Source organism: Centropristis striata, chromosome 20 (assembly GCF_030273125.1).
Source record: "Centropristis striata isolate RG_2023a ecotype Rhode Island chromosome 20, C.striata_1.0, whole genome shotgun sequence".
Lineage (NCBI taxonomy): Eukaryota > Metazoa > Chordata > Actinopteri > Perciformes > Serranidae > Centropristis > Centropristis striata.
The window spans coordinates 20,636,727-20,657,598 of record NC_081536.1 but is presented as its reverse complement, the minus strand read 5'-3'; the positions used below and the strand labels follow the sequence as shown (position 1 = coordinate 20,657,598).

The 20,872-nt window shown below is 39.8% G+C and overlaps 1 protein-coding gene across 1 annotated transcript in view; it reads right to left on the bottom strand.

Moving 5' to 3' along the window:
- Positions 1 to 20,872, bottom strand: part of anapc1 (anaphase promoting complex subunit 1) — a 48,578-nt gene that overhangs the window by 7,423 nt on the left and 20,283 nt on the right. Inside the window, exons 25-46 of the mRNA XM_059359556.1 lie at positions 19,361 to 19,445; positions 18,674 to 18,710; positions 17,924 to 17,997; positions 17,123 to 17,301; positions 16,561 to 16,647; positions 16,281 to 16,420; positions 15,855 to 15,973; positions 15,264 to 15,394; positions 14,785 to 14,925; positions 12,344 to 12,496; positions 12,042 to 12,123; positions 11,264 to 11,355; positions 10,742 to 10,876; positions 10,307 to 10,389; positions 9,526 to 9,604; positions 9,327 to 9,401; positions 8,314 to 8,366; positions 7,962 to 8,109; positions 7,615 to 7,811; positions 5,087 to 5,173; positions 4,577 to 4,694; positions 200 to 277 (exon numbers count right to left, since the gene is read on the bottom strand). Coding sequence (XP_059215539.1) covers positions 200 to 277; positions 4,577 to 4,694; positions 5,087 to 5,173; positions 7,615 to 7,811; positions 7,962 to 8,109; positions 8,314 to 8,366; positions 9,327 to 9,401; positions 9,526 to 9,604; positions 10,307 to 10,389; positions 10,742 to 10,876; positions 11,264 to 11,355; positions 12,042 to 12,123; positions 12,344 to 12,496; positions 14,785 to 14,925; positions 15,264 to 15,394; positions 15,855 to 15,973; positions 16,281 to 16,420; positions 16,561 to 16,647; positions 17,123 to 17,301; positions 17,924 to 17,997; positions 18,674 to 18,710; positions 19,361 to 19,445 — 2,373 coding nt within the window. The remainder of the gene's footprint in view (positions 1 to 199; positions 278 to 4,576; positions 4,695 to 5,086; positions 5,174 to 7,614; positions 7,812 to 7,961; positions 8,110 to 8,313; positions 8,367 to 9,326; positions 9,402 to 9,525; positions 9,605 to 10,306; positions 10,390 to 10,741; positions 10,877 to 11,263; positions 11,356 to 12,041; positions 12,124 to 12,343; positions 12,497 to 14,784; positions 14,926 to 15,263; positions 15,395 to 15,854; positions 15,974 to 16,280; positions 16,421 to 16,560; positions 16,648 to 17,122; positions 17,302 to 17,923; positions 17,998 to 18,673; positions 18,711 to 19,360; positions 19,446 to 20,872) is intronic.

Below are 20,872 nucleotides of genomic sequence, written 5' to 3'. Positions count from 1 at the left end.
AAAAAGGTTTTAAGGTATCAGAATGTACTCTTCTGTACTTTTCTGCAAATAGTTTGGTTGGCTTAAGGACTTGATACTGTTAATATTTTGAGCATTTATCAATACTCGACACCCACAACACTTAGCTAATGCTCAGAAGACAGGGAGCTAGTCTAGTTTCAGCTGCACAGAAGCTGTACAGTTTGTTTTCAGGCTTTACCCGTTTGAGAAGGTGCAGCTCAGGAAGCATGGTGGGAGCCATCAGTTCTACCGTCGTCTCATTGTACCACTTGGTCTCCTGAAACAGAAAATGGCGTCATTACATCAAACAAACAGAGTTTCACACTAGAACCGCATGAAGTTGAACTGTAAGATGTATTAACACATCACAGCTGATACTCATGATGCATATTGCTCACAAAGCAGTGAAACGGGGCTGACCTGGACTAAAGAATCAAACAAAAGCACCACTTTAAATCTTGTGAGAGATGTACTCATATCTTTCTTGAGAATCGGCTATAGAAATGTTAGTCAACCAAGACCAAAACAAACTTAGTAGACCATCACTCTAAGAGGGGGAAGCGGTATAATCTACCTACACATAACATTACTAACACGTTGTCACACAGAATAGCAGAATGCCAGAAACTCATCAAGGGGCAAAACCTCCCAAATGTTAATGGCCTCACTGCCTAACAGGTACAAAACAAAACGTGTATGAATGTTTGCCTCTGTCACACGTGATGTGACGTGATGATGACTGATGATGTTCACAGTGTCAAACTGAGCTTTCTGCTGCGAATTCAATTAGAGTGAGGAATGCTGTCAGAGGTGGTCCTCACTGTGGACGACAACCTCCCTCATTAACCTTCTTCCATCCTGGCCTGTAATGTCCTTGAGGCTATCCTGGGACATTTGTTGCATCTCTCTCTTACACATTGCCTGTCATCTCTCTTCTCTGTCATCAAAGACAAAAACATGCTCAATAAATCCTGTGCTGCTATTCACTTCCCTCTGCAAGATTTTTCTGGTTAATCCGGGACTTAAATTAGAAAACTTCCAGTCACAAGCTATCTTGCGTCAATAAAACTCTACCAGCTACAATTCCATTGGATGTCCACACCTCTAGTCTCAGTGTTTCCCATTTTCTATAAAGGTCACACATTCTGCTTTAACACTGAGCTACAATGGACTTCTGTTTACTGGAATATTTAAAGAAGAACTTGGAAAAACATAATTTCTATTTCAAATAACTACCTGCAAAATCAAGGCTCAAAGGTTTGAATCAAATCGAATTACTTCAAAATAACAAATCTACAACCAAAGCTGACACAACAGCTGTGCCTCACAGTGCTGCGGGAAAACTGGACCTCTAAAATAGCTACATCTATACAGAGGAGCAACAAAATCTCAGAGTGCAATTTAGAAATTTCTTCTCCTGTAATTCAGAATCTATTTATTGCATCTGTAAGGACACAACTACAGCATTGCAACAATTGCTTTCGAATGTACATGTTGGGAAAACTGGGGGAAACAACAGCCGAGTAAATATGGAACACGGTTATCTTATCTAAGCATCTAATTTCTTTCAAAAATAAAAACTTTGTAAAAATGGAAGTGAGCCATCAGGACCAGCTGCCAGTGTTTCTCTGCTTCCTGCTTTACATGGAAATTATCGTGACAGAGTGCGCATGATCCAAATGACATAACTGTGGCCAAAATGAATGGCCACACTGTAGTCTTGTGCAAAGTTGGTCACACAAATCCGGAAGTCGGAACCACTGTGGACTACACCACATTGTCTCCTCTTGGGAGGAACCAGAACTCCTTGTTTGTTTCAATGAAGTGTTTTTAGATTTCAAAATCTACAATTTTCTCAGCAATGCCAACCACTTATACCCAGGCAGCTAAACTGCAACATAATGCCATCAGTGTGATCTGGTCATTCAGTTGTCTGTTGCCATTTCAGACATTGTATTCTATGCATCAAAACTTTGACCTGATCTACAATTATGATGGTAAAACAGTTTTTATGGCAGGTTACTGTCAATGGGTTAAATCATGCAAAGCTACTGACTATCATTTTGTGTTATAAAAATATGTGAGTTTGTATCTGTATCAGTATGTATTTAGATTGAAAGAGAGTACAGCTTATACACAAAACTGTACCTTTTTTTGCATTCAATTGTTTTCTTCTGCTATTTAAACCACTGTTTCATATTCTGTAAATGCAGATACCAACAGAACAACTTATTGTTTTTTACCATACAGTATCTCACAAAAGTGAGTACACCCCTCTCATTTATGCAATGTTTTAATTATATCTTGTCATGAGACAACACTGAAGAAATGACACTTTGATACAATGTTAAGTAGTCACTGTAGAGCTTGGATAGCAAAGTAAATTTATTGTTACTTCAAAGTAACTCAAAATACAACAATGAATGTGTAAAATGCTGGCAACAAAAGTGAGTACACCCCAACTGTAAATGTCAAAATTGGACCCAAATGTCAATATTTTGTGTGGCCACCATTATTTTCCAGCACCGCCGTAACCCTTTTAGGCATGGAGTTCACCAGAGCTTCACAGGTCGCCGCTGGAATCCTCTTCCACTCTTCCATGATGACATCACGGAGCTGGTGGATGTTGGAGACCTTGCGCTCCTCCACCTGCCGTTTGAGGATGCCCCACAGATGTTCAATAGGGTTTAGGTCTGGGGACATGCTTGACCAGTCCATCACCTTCACCCTCAGCTTCTTTAGGAAGGCAGTGGTCGTCTTGGAGGTGTGTTTGGGGTCGTTATCGTGTTGGAATACTGCTCCGCGGCCCAGTTTACGGATGGAGGGGATCATGCTCTGCTTCAGTATTCCACAGTACATGTTGGCATTCATTGTTCCCTCAATGAACTGTAGCTCCCCAGTGCCAGCAGCACTCATACAGCCCCAGACCATGACGCTACCACCACCATGCTTGACTGTAGGCAAGACACACTTGTCTTTGTACTCTTCACCTGGTTGCCGCCACACACGCTGGACACCATCTGAACCAAATATGTTTATCTTGGTTTCATCAGACCACAGGACATGGTTCCAGTAACCCATATCCTTAGTCTGCTTGTCGTCAGCAAACCTTTTGCGAGCTTCCTTGTGCATCTTTTTTAGAAGAGGCTTTTTCCTGGGATGACAGCCATGCAGACCAATTGAATGCAGTGTGCGGGGTATGGTCTGAGCACTGACAGACTGACCCCCCACCCCTTCAACCTCTACAGCAATGCTGGCTGCACTCATACGCCTGTTCTCCAAAGCCAACCTCTGAATGTGACGCTGAGCGCGCGCACTCAACTTCTTTGGTCGACCATGGCGAGGCCTGTTTTGAATGGAACTTGTCTTCTTAAACCGCTGTATGGTCTTAGCCACCGTGCTGCAGCTCAGTTTCAGGGTGTTGGCAATCTTCTTATAGCCTAGGCCATCTTTATGTAGAGCAATAATTCTTTTTTTTAGATCCTCAGAGAGTTCTTTGCCATGAGGTGCCATGTTGAACTTCCTGTGACCAGTATGAGAGTGAAAATACCTAATTTAATACACCTGCTCCCCAATCACACCTGACACCTTGTTACACTAACTAGTCGCATTACACAGGGAGGAAAAATGCCTAATTGGTCCCAATTTTGGCTTAATTTTGAGATTTTCACTTGGGGTGTACTCACTTTTGTTGCCAGCATTTTACACATTCATTGTTGTATTTTGAGTTACTTTGAAGTAACAATAAATTTACTTTGCTATCCAAGCTCTACAGTGACTACTTAACATTGTATCAAAGTGTCATTTCTTCAGTGTTGTCCCATGACAAGATATAATTAAAACATTGCAGAAATGAGAGGGGTGTACTCACTTTTGTGAGATACTGTATATGTGTTATTATTTAATTTGAGGGATGGCCTTGGCTGAACGTTTTAGCATCTTGCACATATTACACCTCAGTGTCTGAACTGTGAGTTCGAGGAAGCGGTCCAGCTTACAGCAGTAGTGCTGACGTAATGGAAAGCTAGTTTGTTGAACAGGCGTGTTTTATCTTGTGCTTCATAATGTCCAAAAACCAGCACATAGGCTACTGAACATTACAGTTCGCGTGTTCACAAACGTGTGTGGTTGCGTGTTCACAAACGTGTGTGGTTGCGTGTAAAACAGCTTGTCAAGAGGAAGTACAGCAATGGACAATTTTAAAAATACGTGTGACAGAGATAGAAATTGAGGGGGAGAGAGGGAGGAAGTGCATGCTAGCAGACAGAAAAACTGTACAAATTGTTCTTTGAATTTTGGTACATGTCACATCAAACAGTTTGAACAGCACAGAACAAAGAAAGACACGCCAGCCTGTAATTTTGAATGTTGTGTGACATCCATGTTCAGTCATGGTGAAGCAGTAATGGAGCCTTTAGGTAGGAATAACCACTAATCAATTCTCAAATATTTTAGAGTCAAACAAAAAATCCTCGACACTAAAGCAGGGTTGGATAAGTGCCTTGCTAAAGGGAAGGGAAGTTTATAAGCAGTTTTGTGGCTACCTGTGTCACCCTGACTCGCCTGATGAACTTACATTGTATGTGACCTCTAAGAGGGCGTAGCAGGGTTTCAGGGAGTCCACGTCCACGGGGACCAGCAGGCGTGGCTCTGCAGCCAGCACGGCCAGGTGACGCAGGGCCTGCAGGTGGTAGCTGCAGCAACAAGAGCAAATCCACAACACAGCTTTTGATTACAGCAGATAAATAACAATGTACACAGTCATGCTTGCAGACAATAACATCCATGTTTGTTTAGGACAATGTACAGCATGCACATTTATGAGCAGCAAGCAAGCAGTAATTGCAAATGATTTGAGGGGGTTGCTTTAACTTGCATGGTGCAGGAGCGAGCAAGATTTAATACTTGAAGATTCAGTTAGTTGTCCATCACTAATCAAAGGTTAAAAAAACACAAAAAACGTACGGTAATTCATCTGTATTCACTATTTTTCCATGGTATAGGTATAATTATAGGTAAAGGTGTGTGTGTGTTTGTTTGTGTGTGTGTGTGTGTGTGTGTGTGTGTGTCCGTGTGCTGGTCTCACCGGTTGTCCGTACTGTGAGCAGGAAAGTGTGGATACAAGGCACACAGCAGAGCAGCAATGGCTGAATTGGATGTGCTCAGGGTGTACCTAAGAGAATCAGACACATTCAAACATTATACATACTGGAAATATATTCACATATCATTAAACTCTCACGACAAACAACAGCAAAGTGTGCACCAAGATCACCCATTTGTTGTAATGGTCGACAACTATCACTCAGGTATGTTGCGCCAGGAGAATAAAAACAACAAAACAGTGTTCCTTGATCACAATAAATGCAGGAATTTCACCCTGCACTTGCAACAGACAACAAAGCACAAATTCAGTATTGCACAAGTTTTGAAGACACAATCCTCCAAATAAAACACTTTTATTGTAATCCCCCTACTCTGTGTTGTAATCTAGTTAACGTCATCACGCGCCACATCAGAGCCTCTTAAACATAATAGTTGCCAGTTAAGTGTGTGCTTTGACTAATGGAGTCATTATAATAAAGTTGGGTCATACAATAAAGGCTGTTCGTACATGGAAGGTTACCTGAGAGCCTTTATTAACTGTCAACTGAGGTAAAGAATGTTTCTTTTCATTTCAATTGCTGCTCGGAGCGTGATTTGCATGTTTAAAGGCCTCAGTCACACTGAACATTACATTCTTTTCCTGCAGGTTTACAATTCAAACAAGCTGAAATATAGAGAGTTGGAGTGTGATATGGTCTAAAACAACCAAAATCTAAAAGATTTATCATGAAAATGTAGATTAAAACTAGATAAAACCTAATTCTAAAAGGGTTTCTGGCAATGGAGCACATTAGCAAAGGGGATATGACACCACTGACAGACAACTAAATTAAAATTTTGTTACCTTCATTCAAATTATGGATTTCAACCCTAAAAAGTTATATATTATACAAGTCCCTTTAAATACTTACTGTATAAATAAAGCACCTCAGTCAAACTGTGAGGCATCTATTATGGATTTCCCTTGACAATGACATGAAATCTGCAATTTTACAACTTTCAAACTGCCTTACAGCAACAATAGGAACTGAAATTTCCTGCTTTAAGGGTGAGGACAACTGGTGCTACAATAACAGTACAATTGAGCCGTTAAAAGGTGGATAGCTAGCCAACAAACAGTTCTTCTGAGTCACTTTCTTTTTATGCTGGGCTCGACATTTTCAACTTCTGATGAGTGGGCTTCCAGTATGTGCACAGAAAAAAAATCTCTCATTGTTTCCGACTGCCCATGTAGATGTGTGAAGTCATACTTTATTAGTCCCTGTGGGGAAATTTGTCCTCTAAATTTGACCCACTATTTTAAGAGCAGTGGGAAGCGTCCAGGGACCAACTCCAGTTCTGAGGTCCAGTGTTTTGGGCAATGAAGAAGTATTTTTAATACCTAATGTGTTTGGTTTGGGTTGAAACCAGAGCACTCACAGGCAACAGATGTGAACATGGGAAGGGCATACAAAACCCCTGTCTGGCTTTGGTATAAGCTGATATATATAAAGGTATGGTATGCTATCATTAGTCCGGACACCATAAGTGACTCTGGCTTGAAAAAAACTTGGCTTTCACTTCAGTTTCTAGGTAAAAAAAAAAAAAAAAGAAAAAAAGAAGAAGAAACGGGGAAGAGAAACTAACTGAGCAAACAGAAAGAGACGAGAGAAGGAGGGGGAAAAAAACAGAAAACCACATGACAGATAATGAGGAAAAACAGAGGTGAGGAAATGAATGAAAAAGAATGAATGACAGTGATGTAGCGATAACGATAAAATGCATGGAAAGCAAATGTAAATAGAAAATTTCAGTGCAAACAGGTGAGAGACTGACTGACTGACAGATGAGCAGTGAAAGAGAATGAAGGAAATTCAACAATGACAGGGCCTCGGTCTGCTCACCAGCGTGAACTTTAACCTCTGCAGACACATTCATGGTAATACACTCTGCGGTGCATGACATTCAAACACAGTCCCTGCAGCTGCCTGGGCTTTCATCTGGCAGGTCAAAAATAAAACATGATCGGAATAAAATCAAAAGGTTCGTCTGATTACGGTTGTAGGTGGAGAAACATTTGCAACATGTAATGAGAGAGTGGGAGCCGTTGTTTCTCTTGAAAATACACAGGCCAAGGTCAGTGGTTGGCGGAACCTGGTTTGGGTGTGTGTGTATAAATATCATTCATTATGCATAAGACAGCACTCAAAACACACTTGTGCGTATTTGTGTTGCAAACCCACAAAGAGTGCGTGTACGTGGCGTACCTGGACTTTCCCAGAAACAAAAAAAACAAATCCGGTGAGTGTGTTTGTGTCTGTGTGAAATTTGAGTCTTATTGGCAAAAGCCAACTCAGGTGCCAAACAGTATGAGTATGTATCTTTAATTTAAAACTGATGTCGTTGGAAAAAGAAAAAAAGATTTATAAAGTCTGGTACTGTGTGTGTGTGTGTGTGTGTGTGTGTGTGTGTGTGTGTGTGTGTGTGTGTGTGTGTGAGTGTGTGTGTGTGTGTGTGTGTGTGTCTCACCTGCCCCCTCCCAAGAACAGCAGGCCCAGTGCCATGTGATGAGCCATGTGAAAGCCGTAGTTCATCTCGCCGCCAGTTCTCTTATGGAAGAAGCGGCAGAGCTGCAAGACCTTCAAGTTTCCAGTACCGGACATCACCATGGACATCGCCAGCAGAATCATTGACAGACCGGTCTGCAGGTTGTAATAACCCATCTGCTGTTTTAACCAAAAACATATATTGACAGGCAGAAAGAGAGAGCAAAGGGGAAGTGTAAGAAATCATCATCTTAAGTAACAATCTTAAGAGGCTATTCTTAAAATTGATCAGAGATTGGATTTAAGCAAAAGACTTTTACAAACACCTACAACAGCAGCTGTACCGGCGAAGGACATTATCTTCATGAACGTCCTTGCAAACTCGTAGAGGCAGTCAAAGGCATCAGAGTTGGCAGAGCCGGCAAAGCGTAAGCCCAATGCCAAACAGGCGCCGGCTGTAATGTAGTCTTGGGCTTGACTGAGGAAAAAATAAAACGTGATCATGATCAGTCACAGTAGTGGGACACTGCATAATAATCACAACCACAACGATAGATGAATTCCCCTGAAGTGGTAAAATATTTAAGGTTTGATGCAGAATTTATATGATAACAGTTAAATGTTTTTGTTTTTTGTTTTTTTTCGGGGGGGGGGGGGGGGGGGGGGGGTGTTAAATACTCACGCCATCGTCTCCATGTTGATGTCTTCTGAAGGATCAAAATTTCCCCTCATGATCTGGAAACAAATCAAATATAGTTTTAATGAACAGTATTATGTGTCTGGGTGCTTGAGAATTTCTAACATTTAAATGGGCAGAAAATTCTCCCAACTAAATTTGCACATTGTGTTGTAGTTGTGTACTGCAATAACCTGTCAAAGATCGACCTGTGACGGCAACTTTTTTTGTTGGACGATATATTGTCCCAGAAATAGTTGTGATAAACAATATTATTATCATTGCAAGCCACTGGTATGATAATATAGGTATGATAACATAATAGCAAAATAATGCTAAGGAACTTTTAAGTGTTGAAAATATTCAGACATCAGAGTGGGATGTGAAAAGGATATTACAATGAATGAATAAAATAAAACCACAAGACCAAAAAAATAAATAAAATGGAATACAATCTGCCTGTTAACAAAAATGCTCTTCAATAAATAGAGATTAGAGTATATAGAATCATCATTTATTTAGTTATTATAATTGTAGGGAAAACCTGCAGTTTATTCTGGCATCATGTTGGCTAAAATGGTGGTGACAGTCTTAAGTAAACAATCATGCATGTGAACACAAAGGGCAATATCATATGCTATATGGACACAACCTCAATAATTGTTGTGGAGCTTGACAAGACAACATTTTTATTATTGTCACTGGTGACAGCTGATGCTCTTTTCTTTGTATATCCAGGGAGGTCATTTTTTTTCTCAAGCTAACTATACAGTCCCTGTGTGTATGTGCTTCAGGAAATAGCTACTAGACAGAGACTGTGTACAACAACAAATGGAAAAGCTTTGATGAACTGGATTTAAATGACAAAGTTAAACCTGCTCCCTCCCAAAGAAATTAACTTTCAAAGCTGGGATATTTTTTGCAAGTCACAGTGACTTGATGCCAGGTCTGCTGCTTCACAGCTACAAATATGTCAGCTCAGTAATGCCCTGTGTGTGTATATATGTGTATTTTCTCACCTGGGGTATGTTACTCTTGACCCACTCAGTATTTGGGAGGATTTCATCCCACATGATGATACACCGAGCAAGAGTCTGAGAGGGTAAAGACGCAAGAAGGAGGAGAAAAACAAGAGATATGTATACCAGATTATGGAAAGGTGGGAGGAATGGCCACACACACACACACACACACACACACACTTAGTGCCACACTAACCCTCAGCAGCAGAAACTCTGGCTTGATGAAATCCAGCAGGAACCAAGTGTCTGGAGGTTTCAGCCAATCAGCAATCGACCTAGTGGACAGAACCAGGAAGACAAGGAGGTGTTAATGCCATCCTTCAACACCCTCTCAGCCAATAGACAGACAGCATCAGATGAGCCTCAGAGAAGACAGGAACCTCTTGACCAATAGCAGAAAGCTAAATGATGGACAAGTCTTGTTCTTTTGTAGCATAATGTGACATCTGGACTCACTGAGGTATGAGATATTTCATCAGGCAGGTTAGGATGTTCTGCTCGATGTTCTCATAGTCAAGAAATGGATGAAAAGTTTTAAACAAAAAGTACACTTTGGCCTTTATAATAAAGCATCAGGGTTGACACAGGGATGGTGGATGATTCTGTATCTGTCATAGAGTTTGCTATTCATAAATGTACAATACTAGCTCTAATTGCACCACTCGAGTCTGCTGAACTAAAGGTGTGGAGCACAAAGAAATAAAGCAAAATTCTTTTCCTAACATACTTTTGGTTAGTGGGCTTATAAAGTAAAATTGGCAGTTGCAGCAAGTAAATAAATTAAATAATGCCTCACAAGTGAGTCATGAAGTAGACCACTGCACAAAGATGATGCATCTCCAGGTGGTCCAATTAAATAGCATGTGTAAAGTACAAGGAGTAATGATATTTTAAATTCATCAAACTCGTGATATAAGTTCTATGTTTGGTGCATATAAAAAGATGGATGGATCTATCAGTTGTTTGTCTTTTCTCACCTGTTGTTGGTCTTGAGGTAGATCATGGCGAGGGCTAGTGTGGCCCCAGGACACGTCACGTCTACATTTATTGTGTCACCTTCCTGGAGCGACCATTGATAATGTTTAGAGAAAGTAAAATAACAGGTTAACTACCCAGCCATCAGTTTATTGTTGTTAACATATCTAATTTCAGAAATTGTGAATCCTAGCTAGGTCAGTGTCGCAATCAACTTTATCTGAAGGGTGTCCAACCACTTGCCTACTACTGTCATAATTATGTAATGAAAACTGAATGTGAAAGGAGTTTTATAACTAGATAATGTGTACGATGGTTTAATAATGAAATTCTCTGGACTGAATATGTTTCAGAATTATAGCATCTCAAATAAATCTTTATTTGGTAATGTTTGTTTGTGTTATTGTAGTTCAAGAATCAAGGATTTGTCGGTCTACCTTGATTTGGTAGCTGGGGGACTTGTGTCTCTCCCTATTGGCTCCGGCCTGAGCTCTGCGATGGCCCCCGACCATGTACTGATACAGCTGCTCAGGGACATTCAGGTCCGTCATCCCTATCAGGTTACTGCCGTGCTGCAAGGAGAGAGACGGAAGGGAGGGTGGGAACATGAAATAGGATGGGAAAGGAGAAAATAATGAGACAAAAGAGAAGTGGAGAGTGGTGGAGAGGAGGGAATAAAGGTGCAAGTGTTCAGAAATTAGTTGAGTCAGGAGAGATGGGACAGACGGAGAAAGTAAAATCATTTAAGTTGTGAGAAAAGCAGATGATTTTTAACTTGTGTAAAAACTAAAGTTGTTCCTCTTTCTGAGTGGGCATGAACACACATTCTCATGAAATGTATGACAACAGCTTTCCATGAGCTTTCTCCACCCCACCTGTAACTTCCAGCATGTTGAAACAACATTATGATGTATTCACAAATGTTTATTCAACCAGAAGTGTTTTTACACGTGACTTACCCCCAGACAGACCATGCCCAGAGCCAGTCCAGCAGCTAATGAATAGGACTCTCTGTCTGTGCAGTACTCCATCTCTGGACCAGGAGGCCGACCTGAAACATACACAGGGAAACCCAAAAACAGAATCACGCCATCTACCTATGACAGGATAATGTAAAGGTGGTTAGTTTCTCAATTAATCGATTGCTTTCTCTCCAAAAGTAAAAAATGCTTGTTATACGATATAAATCCCAAAACCCCTTGGTTTGAATTCAATGGTCTTATTTTTTCTTGTCCTGTCTTGTCTTCATACTCAGTTTACTATAATAATATGAGAAACAAAAACATCAGCCAATGCATTTCCTGTGAATCAACAAATGAATTGATTGACTGATTGTTTCATCTCTATTTAAGTTGATGCATTTTAACAGCATTATTCTGCACCTGTGACTGAAAAATGTGTAAAATGTGGACCCTTAGTTAAAAAGAGCATATGATTTAAATGAGCACCAGTCTCTTTGTCTGAAAAGTGAAGCCAATGCAAAAGTGCCTTAAACTTGCATTCTTTCTAAAGGCCAGGAGAGGGCAACTCAGCTGGTTGCAAAAAGAAGTCTGATTATATAGAAGTCTATTAGAAAATGCCTTTGGCCAAAACAGGGTCATGGGAAAGGCCTGTGAGGCCTAACAGTAGTGCACAAACCAATGGGTGACGTCACCTTGTCTACGTCCACCTCTATTATTTTAAAACTAGTTAATCTCTGTTTTTTGCACACACACACACCCCCCCACACACACACACCTATCTCAGACAGCAAGACTTCAGCATTGTGTCTGTGTCCTGTTCCCTGGTACACCAGCCCAATGCCAATTACAGCAGCAACCTGCAGAACAGACGGAGGGAAAATTGAATGCTTATCACTGTGTGCGTGTGTAACAATTGCACAATCTTGTAAATATTTTTGTTTATTAAGATCTGCAAACTGTCAAAAACATACAAAAAGCCGTGAAATTACTCATATACTGACTCAGTCATATATAATTACTTACAATAAAGGAAATGTCACAGTCTACAGTAAATATTGTGTGCATGCTCACTCTTACCTGAACATTGTGTGGCACGTCCAGCTCAGTGGACGTTGGTGGAAGAAGTGCAGGAATGTGTATACTAAGGAGGCGAGTAATTGACATGTCCATGGTGCCTAGCTTGGCTGAAGACACGCCCAGCAGGAGCCCAATACTGGTCATCTCATGGCCCTGACAGAGCAACAGGGAAAGGAGTTTGGTCAATTTTACAAGGGACGACTAATCTATAAGATATTTATAGCATTTTAGCACATTTTTTACACTCTAGACAGTGAGTGAACACTTCAAAAGCTGAGCTCTGAGGGACTTTTTCTACAAATAAATTGATGTCTTCAAGAAATGGTCAATATAAGTAAAATGCATAGAGCGAGTTACATCAGACCATGCAGTGTGATGTGTGTCCCTGTGCACTAAATACCTGCTACAGAAATAATTACTTTCAGTGTAATCAACTCTGACTGTGACTCTTGTATCTGAGAAGTCCAACCGGCTTCGACACCAGCTCAGCATGACTGGCAGTTCTCATTAGACCCCTGTGGATCATCTGTGTGTGTTTAGCAATCACAAAGGCATACCACATTCTGCCAAAATGTTGTAACAACAACAGTCTGAAATAGACAACCTAGAAATTACAAATTTGAAGTAAATACTGGACATTTCTGTTCAGTATTAAAAATAAGAGATTTAGTCATCAACCACTGAATTCACTGAACGGACTGATAAATTGTTCATTAAACAAGTTTTGAATAAACTACTCCTGACTGCTCTTTTTGCTGAGAACATGTATGACTACTAATTTCAAAGAAGACAGTCAGAGATCAGTCACTCTATTTGACAAACAAGCATTTTAACTGATTAAATACTGCCAATGAGCAAATAACCAGTCAGTCAGCAAAGTTTAATCCACATATTCTTCTATAAAAATCGACAATTCATTATAATATGAAAATATTCAGGAAAATAAAAAAATAACTTAATGTCAACCTTTCTAATCAGTTTCATTTCTCTGGTGGAGTTACAGAAAATAGATTTCAGATACAAGTGAAATGTTACCATTTTGTTTTGTTTTGTACAGCTGAATAAAACATTTGATTTGAATGAACAGCCACATTCAGATGACTCAAATAGGGGTTTAGTCAGTGTCATTTACTTTTTGTCTTTGCAAAAGGCTGCAGCAACAAGGCAAAGACACCGGGATGCTTAAAACCGGAGGAACACACACACATACACACACATACATACACACACACCTCCACCTTGTCTCTGAAGCCACAAGCATACATAATTCTAATGAACTGATCCAAGGTATGATAGTTTCTATTCTCTCTGTGACAGAGAATTACTCTGACAAGAAACCACCAGCTACAAACACGCTTCACTGTCAGCCACGTTTACTGGTTTCATTCAGACTGAAGGCTGTTACACACACCTGTCTGTTATATTTTACTGTGCAGCTCTGCAGTGTTTCATGCTGATTTTAGTCGGACAATAAATTAGTGTTTGCAACTTCTGCAAAAGGTTATTATGACCAAAAAATGATCTAAAACATCAAACACAGACTTTATGGACAAAAATATAAAACGCGCTGAGCATCATAATGCAATGACAAAGATGCATTTAAAACTGGAACATAGAGCATTAAGAACCAGATTTAAGCTTTTTGAATGGATCTGGATTAGCATATTACTATTTTATGTAAAGCTTTTCAGGAAGTGGACCTTACATGCCACCTTGCATGTCTTTTACAAGTGAAGCTCATAGCTCAAAGTCACATCCTGAATCAATATGGGAACTGAAAACGAATCAATTTTGAGTAAGTACAGACACTTTCTCTGTGGATTAGGTACAATGTTTCCCGTTCATCTTTAACCACATCTTTACACTTACTTTTTAAGTGAGCAAAAATAAGATTTGCCTTGCGGCATCCTGTTGTTTTTCTCACTTGAAAGTGGGAAGGACTCGTCTCGCTTCAAAGTTCTCAGAGGGCAGAGTTTCACTTTGACTGGCTGCCTGGCTCTGATGCGACTATACATCTCTCATTTACAGTCATCTAGAGAAGCATGTGTGTGTGTGTGTGTGTGGGGGGGGGGGGGGGGGGGGGTTATGTGCGTATGTGTAAGTTAATGAGAGCAAATGGGTGTACCTTTGTATAAACTATATTTAAGGTCATATTTGTTTTCCTTTCTTGCAATACTTTGTGGTTATTGTGTGTATTGTGTGTATATGTGTTTGTACCACTGTGAAAAAAAACAATAATTTAGAGCACAGTCTCCTGTAAACTGAGCATGATGAAGGAAAGTACTCATTAAACACATACATTTCAAGGGTTTTTTCAAAAAATGTTTGTTTTGATTGTACTTTGAAACTCAAGGTGTAAAATAAATATTGACATCATTTCCGCACATGCACATCTTTGCATACGTCTCTGTCTATGTGTGTGTGTGTGTATGTGTGTGTACCTTGGTGAGGTAGTCATGTATGTTGAGCGTGGCCAGTTTGGTGAGGTGTCCATTGAGGCCCAGGGCCATGAGAAAGCCTGCATACTCATTAGCCAGCTCAGGGCTCTTTGGCTTGTTATAGGCTATCCAGGCTGAGTCCACCTTAACAAACAAAAAGAAAGTCAAATTTATTTGCACAAGAAAAAGGAGGGTTTGTTTGCTGCAGAAAAGTGAGGGAGTTTACAGTGCAAACAATGCAACTGGGACAAGAGTTTTAATGTCTTTTCAAGGGATGACAAATGACTGAAACACATTTTCTTGAATATTAGTGGAAATTTCAGCCTGTGGACGTAAAGACACGTACTGGCAAAAAATGTGTTGAACCCAATTTGAATTATTTGAACACAGAAATTTAAACAGTAATCCAGCAGGGCTGTTACATAGTGAATAATCAACTGCAGGTGTGGAACAGAAAATACAATCCGAGCTTTCAGACTGACCTGTGAAGCAGGGGCTATTTTGAGTCCAGCAGCTACTCCATTATGGAAGCTGGGCCAGCTTGTCATGTTGGGAGGAACATCGATGTTCCCGCTGTTCAGATCGACCATTGTGTTCCTGGGAGGGGCTCGACCTGGGGTGGAAAAACAGAATAAGAACAGAAATAAATACAAAAATCCTGACTCTACACAGAACATAAACGTGGAGAATGCCTGTGTAACTGTCCAGCTGGGCAGCCACAACTTTCCCTTACCTGTCTGTCAATGATTTTGTACATTCTAATTTCCTCTAGAGCAACAAAATACATTAATTTATACTCGTATAAAGTTATCAATTACCTTAGATTGACCTGAGGTGCCCAAAGGATTTATTCCAGATTATCATTTCCCGCCTGACACAAACTTTTAAAAATGTCCCAATAATCCAAATTTTAAGGTCACAATTTGATTTAATTTTAAATTTAGTATCCTGATTGTACAGATCAATGGGTCATCAGTTTTATGCCCTGACAACTGTTATTCAAAGTGATATGACTAAAGTCATATGGTCAAATTTTTTTATTTTGCAGATTGTGCTTTTGATTTTGATATTACCTGTCAGGTTGAGTTTTGGGACAGGTAAAGGTTCGGTGGGTACAGGGTGATAAGAGAAGAGGGTAAAGAGGCCTCGGCCAACTGGAAGAGCCATGGTCCTCTGACACAACTGTAGGAGTCTGGGGAAGACAGGGACAAAATGAGAGCAGGGAATCAAAACTAAGGAAACCTAAAAAAAATGTGCACAATCACTGAAAAAGGAAAAAAAGTCAATGAAAGAATATTTTTGAGAAAGAGAGAATGATCTAAAACGGTACAAGAGAGCGACAAAAATATCAAGGAAATGAATGGGGAAAAAAGGCACCAGTAGACAAAACAATATCCTGTTTATGTTCAAGTCCTTTGAAATCTCAGTGTGGCTGTCTATGTGCAGCTGTGCTCTAAAGCCACAGGCATTCAGGACACGCATGCAAACAGCATACTCACTTGTTTTCTTTCTCTTCTATGTACTCGTGATCAGAAACCTCTGGTAACTGCACAACACTGACCCGGACCGGCCTGGAGCTCTGCAAGAGTCTCCTGACCTCCTGGACCCTCAGATCCTGACTCCAGATCAGTCCGGTGACCTGGAGAGATCAAATGTTCACTGACGATCTCTTGTATTTATATCAACAAGCCTTTCTCAGATATTTGATCAAGTAAGAAAATATTATCCTTCGAGGGAAGCCACACCAACAATGCAATGATAATGTTTATTGCACGTTACCTCTTGAATAATATCAGCCATCCCATCTTCCTCCTCATCTGCCTCTGTGGTCGCAGGTGGCTCCAAGGAGAGACCTGAACCAACAGACTGGAGATACACACACGGATATACTGTTATTTATTTAATTATAAGAGTGAGAAGAGGTCCTATAGCCTGGTGTAGTTTTGGAGAAAATGTTAAAGTTGTAGTCAATGTTACATTATGAACATATAATTGAATTTGCCATTAAATAAAAGTTGCTAAAAATGTTTGTGTAGGCAGTCAATTTTAATTCTTAAAAGAAAGAAAATTGGAATCGGTCAAGAGAATTGCAGTCAGTGCATCTCTAGTTACCATTACACTTACAGGTCATCAGTCATCAATTTAAGCTTTTTTTTTATGTTTAATTTTGCAGGTAGTGACTGATGTAGTTATCAAGGGAGTAAACTTCCTGTAGCAATGTTTAAAACCACAGCTACTGCTAGCCCTAGTACAAGATCAGTACACACTGTGTTTAACCCTGATCCAACATTTGATTAAAAAAAAAAAAAGCTGTAGATGTTCGCTTATTTCATACACTCACAGCTTTGCTCTTGGCCAGGGTCATCTTGTGGGCTTGTTTCGTCAGATCCTGTCGCCCAATCAGCAGACAGACCTCCTCCGACCAATCAGAACACGGCTGCTCCCGGCAGCGGTAGATGGCCTCTCTGATGGGCAGAGCCACACCAAAGGGGACCGACTCTAGGTCTTTCAGGGTGAAACCTAAACCAGTGAAAGGATAAGGGTGAATGTAATATCCCTGGTTAAACAAGAAACCTCATCATTTAGCGGCTGCTTTCTCAATTTAACCTCAAAACAAATGTGTCATTACAGCCAGTCCTGCTTCATAAGCTCCTCCAAATGCAAATATTATCCTACATTTGGTCACACCTGTTGTTTAATGGTGTTTTATGTTTTATTGGTGGTAGTCCATATGTGATGCTAATCAGTAGATGTGGCCCAACAGTATCATACCAATTCAACAAAACTTTTCAATGTGTACTTCCTAAATGACAAGTTATTAACAGTTTCCAACTTTACAAACTCTCCAGACATGTGATCAGGCCCTGAGAGAGCAAGTACACAGACTGGTTTCACTGGTCAGGTGTGAATGTGAAACTTTGCATGACTGTAAACTGTAAACTAGTGCAGAGCTGAAAAAGAGACACACCTCTTTCTATCTATCGAGAAGTGAAGTCCCCGCACCCCCCACCCCTTCCAGTGTCCCACATGGGAAAACTCACAAGCATACGATTCAAAAGATAATTTTGCAAGTAAAGAAAGTAGGTAGTCCATATTTTAGGCAAAGTAAGGTCACATGGTTGTCCGCTCCTGTTTTTCTTACCTTCTGAGGTGAGCCAGACCACCAGCTGCTCCGCCAGACTCTCACTGGAAAGATTTGCCTTCACACTGCTCTGTCTACAATAACACACATAAATGTTAGTTATAACAACAAATTACTCACCTACTTTATAATAGAAATAATAATTAAATCAAATCAAAAAAATACTTATTTATAACTTAAATGAATAAAAAATATTTCAACATTAAATTACAAATTTAACTTTACTTCCTCAAGAATAAAAATATTTTTGTAGATTTTAAGGGTATCCTGTTAAGTGTCTCATGTACGAGTACTATGGAGCAGTCTCATGCACAAGCAAGAAGACGTACAGCACTATTCACATCCCTGCCAATGGTTTCACACTAATACACTGATCTACAGGTGGCAGTAATGCATCACTGAAAGCAATGAATGAGAAGGCTGCTAGCTTGTAAACAAGGGTGTTAACAGTACATGTCTTAAAATGTTTTGCAAATGTTTGGAAAGAAAAAAATACACTTGGCTTGTTTATAAGGCCTCAAAGACTTAAACAAGTTTGTTTGCAAGGAAACTCCACTTCGCACCTTAGAAATGCATTATTCAATGTTTACATGCCTTTTAATCTTATAGTTGTATACTTTGTACAGTATACAGATGTAAATGAACCCAAGTTTAAAAAACATGTTATCAGACGTAACAAATCCTCTTATTGTACTTGCAATGAAAACTATAATCAAAAGCTCATTCTCTCATTGCTGTGAGCTAAATTACCTTCTGTAGTGCAGTTCACTCACACAGGACTTCTGGCCTGAGAAAGGAGAGGATGAGAGAGGGAGATAGCAGAAGAAAGAGGTCAAAGGGTTCATTCATTTGTTCTCCCATTTGCTAATCACAACCCCTGAAGGAAACTGTGCAAACCTCAACTGTGTCAAAGCATTTTCAAACCCTCACTGATTGGTTGCTCAAATGTGTCACTAAAAAGAATGGACGCTCAAATTAAGGGTTAAATGAAGGTGACATTTTTTGTTGATGCGTGGAGGACCGCATTCATGTGGTGATGACATCTGTTTGGTTTTGCTTTGTTGCAGCAAAATGCCAACATAGAGCTGAAAAAAAGCAGTCACTCTGGATTCTTTCACACTGCCCACAAAGTCAATGAGCAATTCTGTGTCAGTGGAAAAGGGACTGATCAAATTCCTGCAGCGACTGTTGTCACCTCCACACTGTATTAGGTTTCGAAGCAAAAACAAATGGAGGAAATTAGGTCACACACATACATGCGTCACCACAATCCACTTTTCTTTTTGTGCTACTGGACCCTGAAGCAGGGAACTATGGGACTGGCAGGTAATCAGGGCTGGTTGTCAATAAATGTTCGCATGCACAAACACACAAAAACACAAAGGGTTCACACAGAAACACACAGAGTCCCAGGATGCAATCAAAAAACACACATACACAAAACTGCAGTGAGCTTGGCCAGGTACTTTGATACATCTGTCGAAGTAGCATTTTCATCTCCAATGATGTAGAGAGCGTAACTCTGAGAGAAGAGAAACAGAAACAAGAGAAAGACAAAAGTAAACACTTAAAAGCAAAACGAAAAATTGACATGATTTAAAAAAAGAAAACCTTAACATAAGAGTTGCATCAATATGTTTTTTTGTGACTACAATGGAATTTCCAGTAATTGATGTTCACATTTTTATAGAAATAAAATTTCAAAAGTGGCCTCCCAGTTGAAGCCTCTGTGTGAACTTTGAGTACCTCGTGTATTCAATGATACAGAAAAAAATTACTAAAAGAAGATCTTTTAACATTTAAACTGATAAGCAGAAACTAAATGTCGGGCAGAGTGAGACTAAAGATCCCGCCAGGTCGGGAAGAAAAATATATTTTACCCAGGAGACATTTTAAATTATATAGAGTTGAACCAGAGGGCTCATTAACCATTTCACCACTATAATAACATTACTCTTCCTACTGCAGATCCCAGTAGACATTACATTCGTCACAATATGGACCAGCATAGTGTCATTAAGAGAAGCCGTACGAGGCTGAAAATAAAAGGTTAAACGACTAAAGAAAGCCTGTGCATATAGCACATGTTCCCATACTGCACATGCATACACAGAAATGAGTAAACGGGACTAAAACATAAAAGTCCTGCTGCTTGTATCCAGGTCAAGCTGTCTAGTACAGTCTTCAAGAACACAGAGCAGCAGCAGGTTGTTAGATTAGAAATGGCAATGTGCACCATCTACAGAGACTAAATCTTTGGATCTAAATATTTAAGTTGAATTTAGGTGTTATGGTTATCTTTTACAATGCTGATGTTTATGTTGGAATAGGCAACAGCGGCCAATTCACAAAGATATTTTGGACTGTCTGTAGTGTTAGTAAGTTGTTTTATTTGTCCACTTCCTCATTTCTGTAAGTGAGTTTCATCAAGGTCAATTCAAGCCTTGTTTTATGACCTTCAAATTGTGTGTTATAATAACTGGTTCCAGACTTGTCATTCATAGCCCAGTATTTCTTATCTTTTTCTGCAATTCAAATGGAATAATTCAAGTAAAACTAAGTGGCAAGTGATCTGATTATCACGCTAGACCCATTAGAAAGGACGTCTACATGACTGAACCTATATTCTCAATTTAAGACAGGGAAAGTTGCATTTATTGATTCTTGATTCTTATTGAAGTACTTTTATGCCGGTTATGATAATATGATGTGTATTTAGAACCTTTTCACATTCTGATCTGTATTATATATCTCTAATGTACGTCAACGATTTTGGGTTGTTTTTTTAATCTAGTCTCTCGGCCGTCATCACCTCCGTCATCCTCAAGACAAAGAATGGCAGGTGGAGACTTGTTTTCAAGTGCCCTTCTTCCTTGATAAGACAAGGTTGAATCCATCAGCACCACACACACGTGCATGTACGCATGTCCAGGCATGATTACTCTTTAT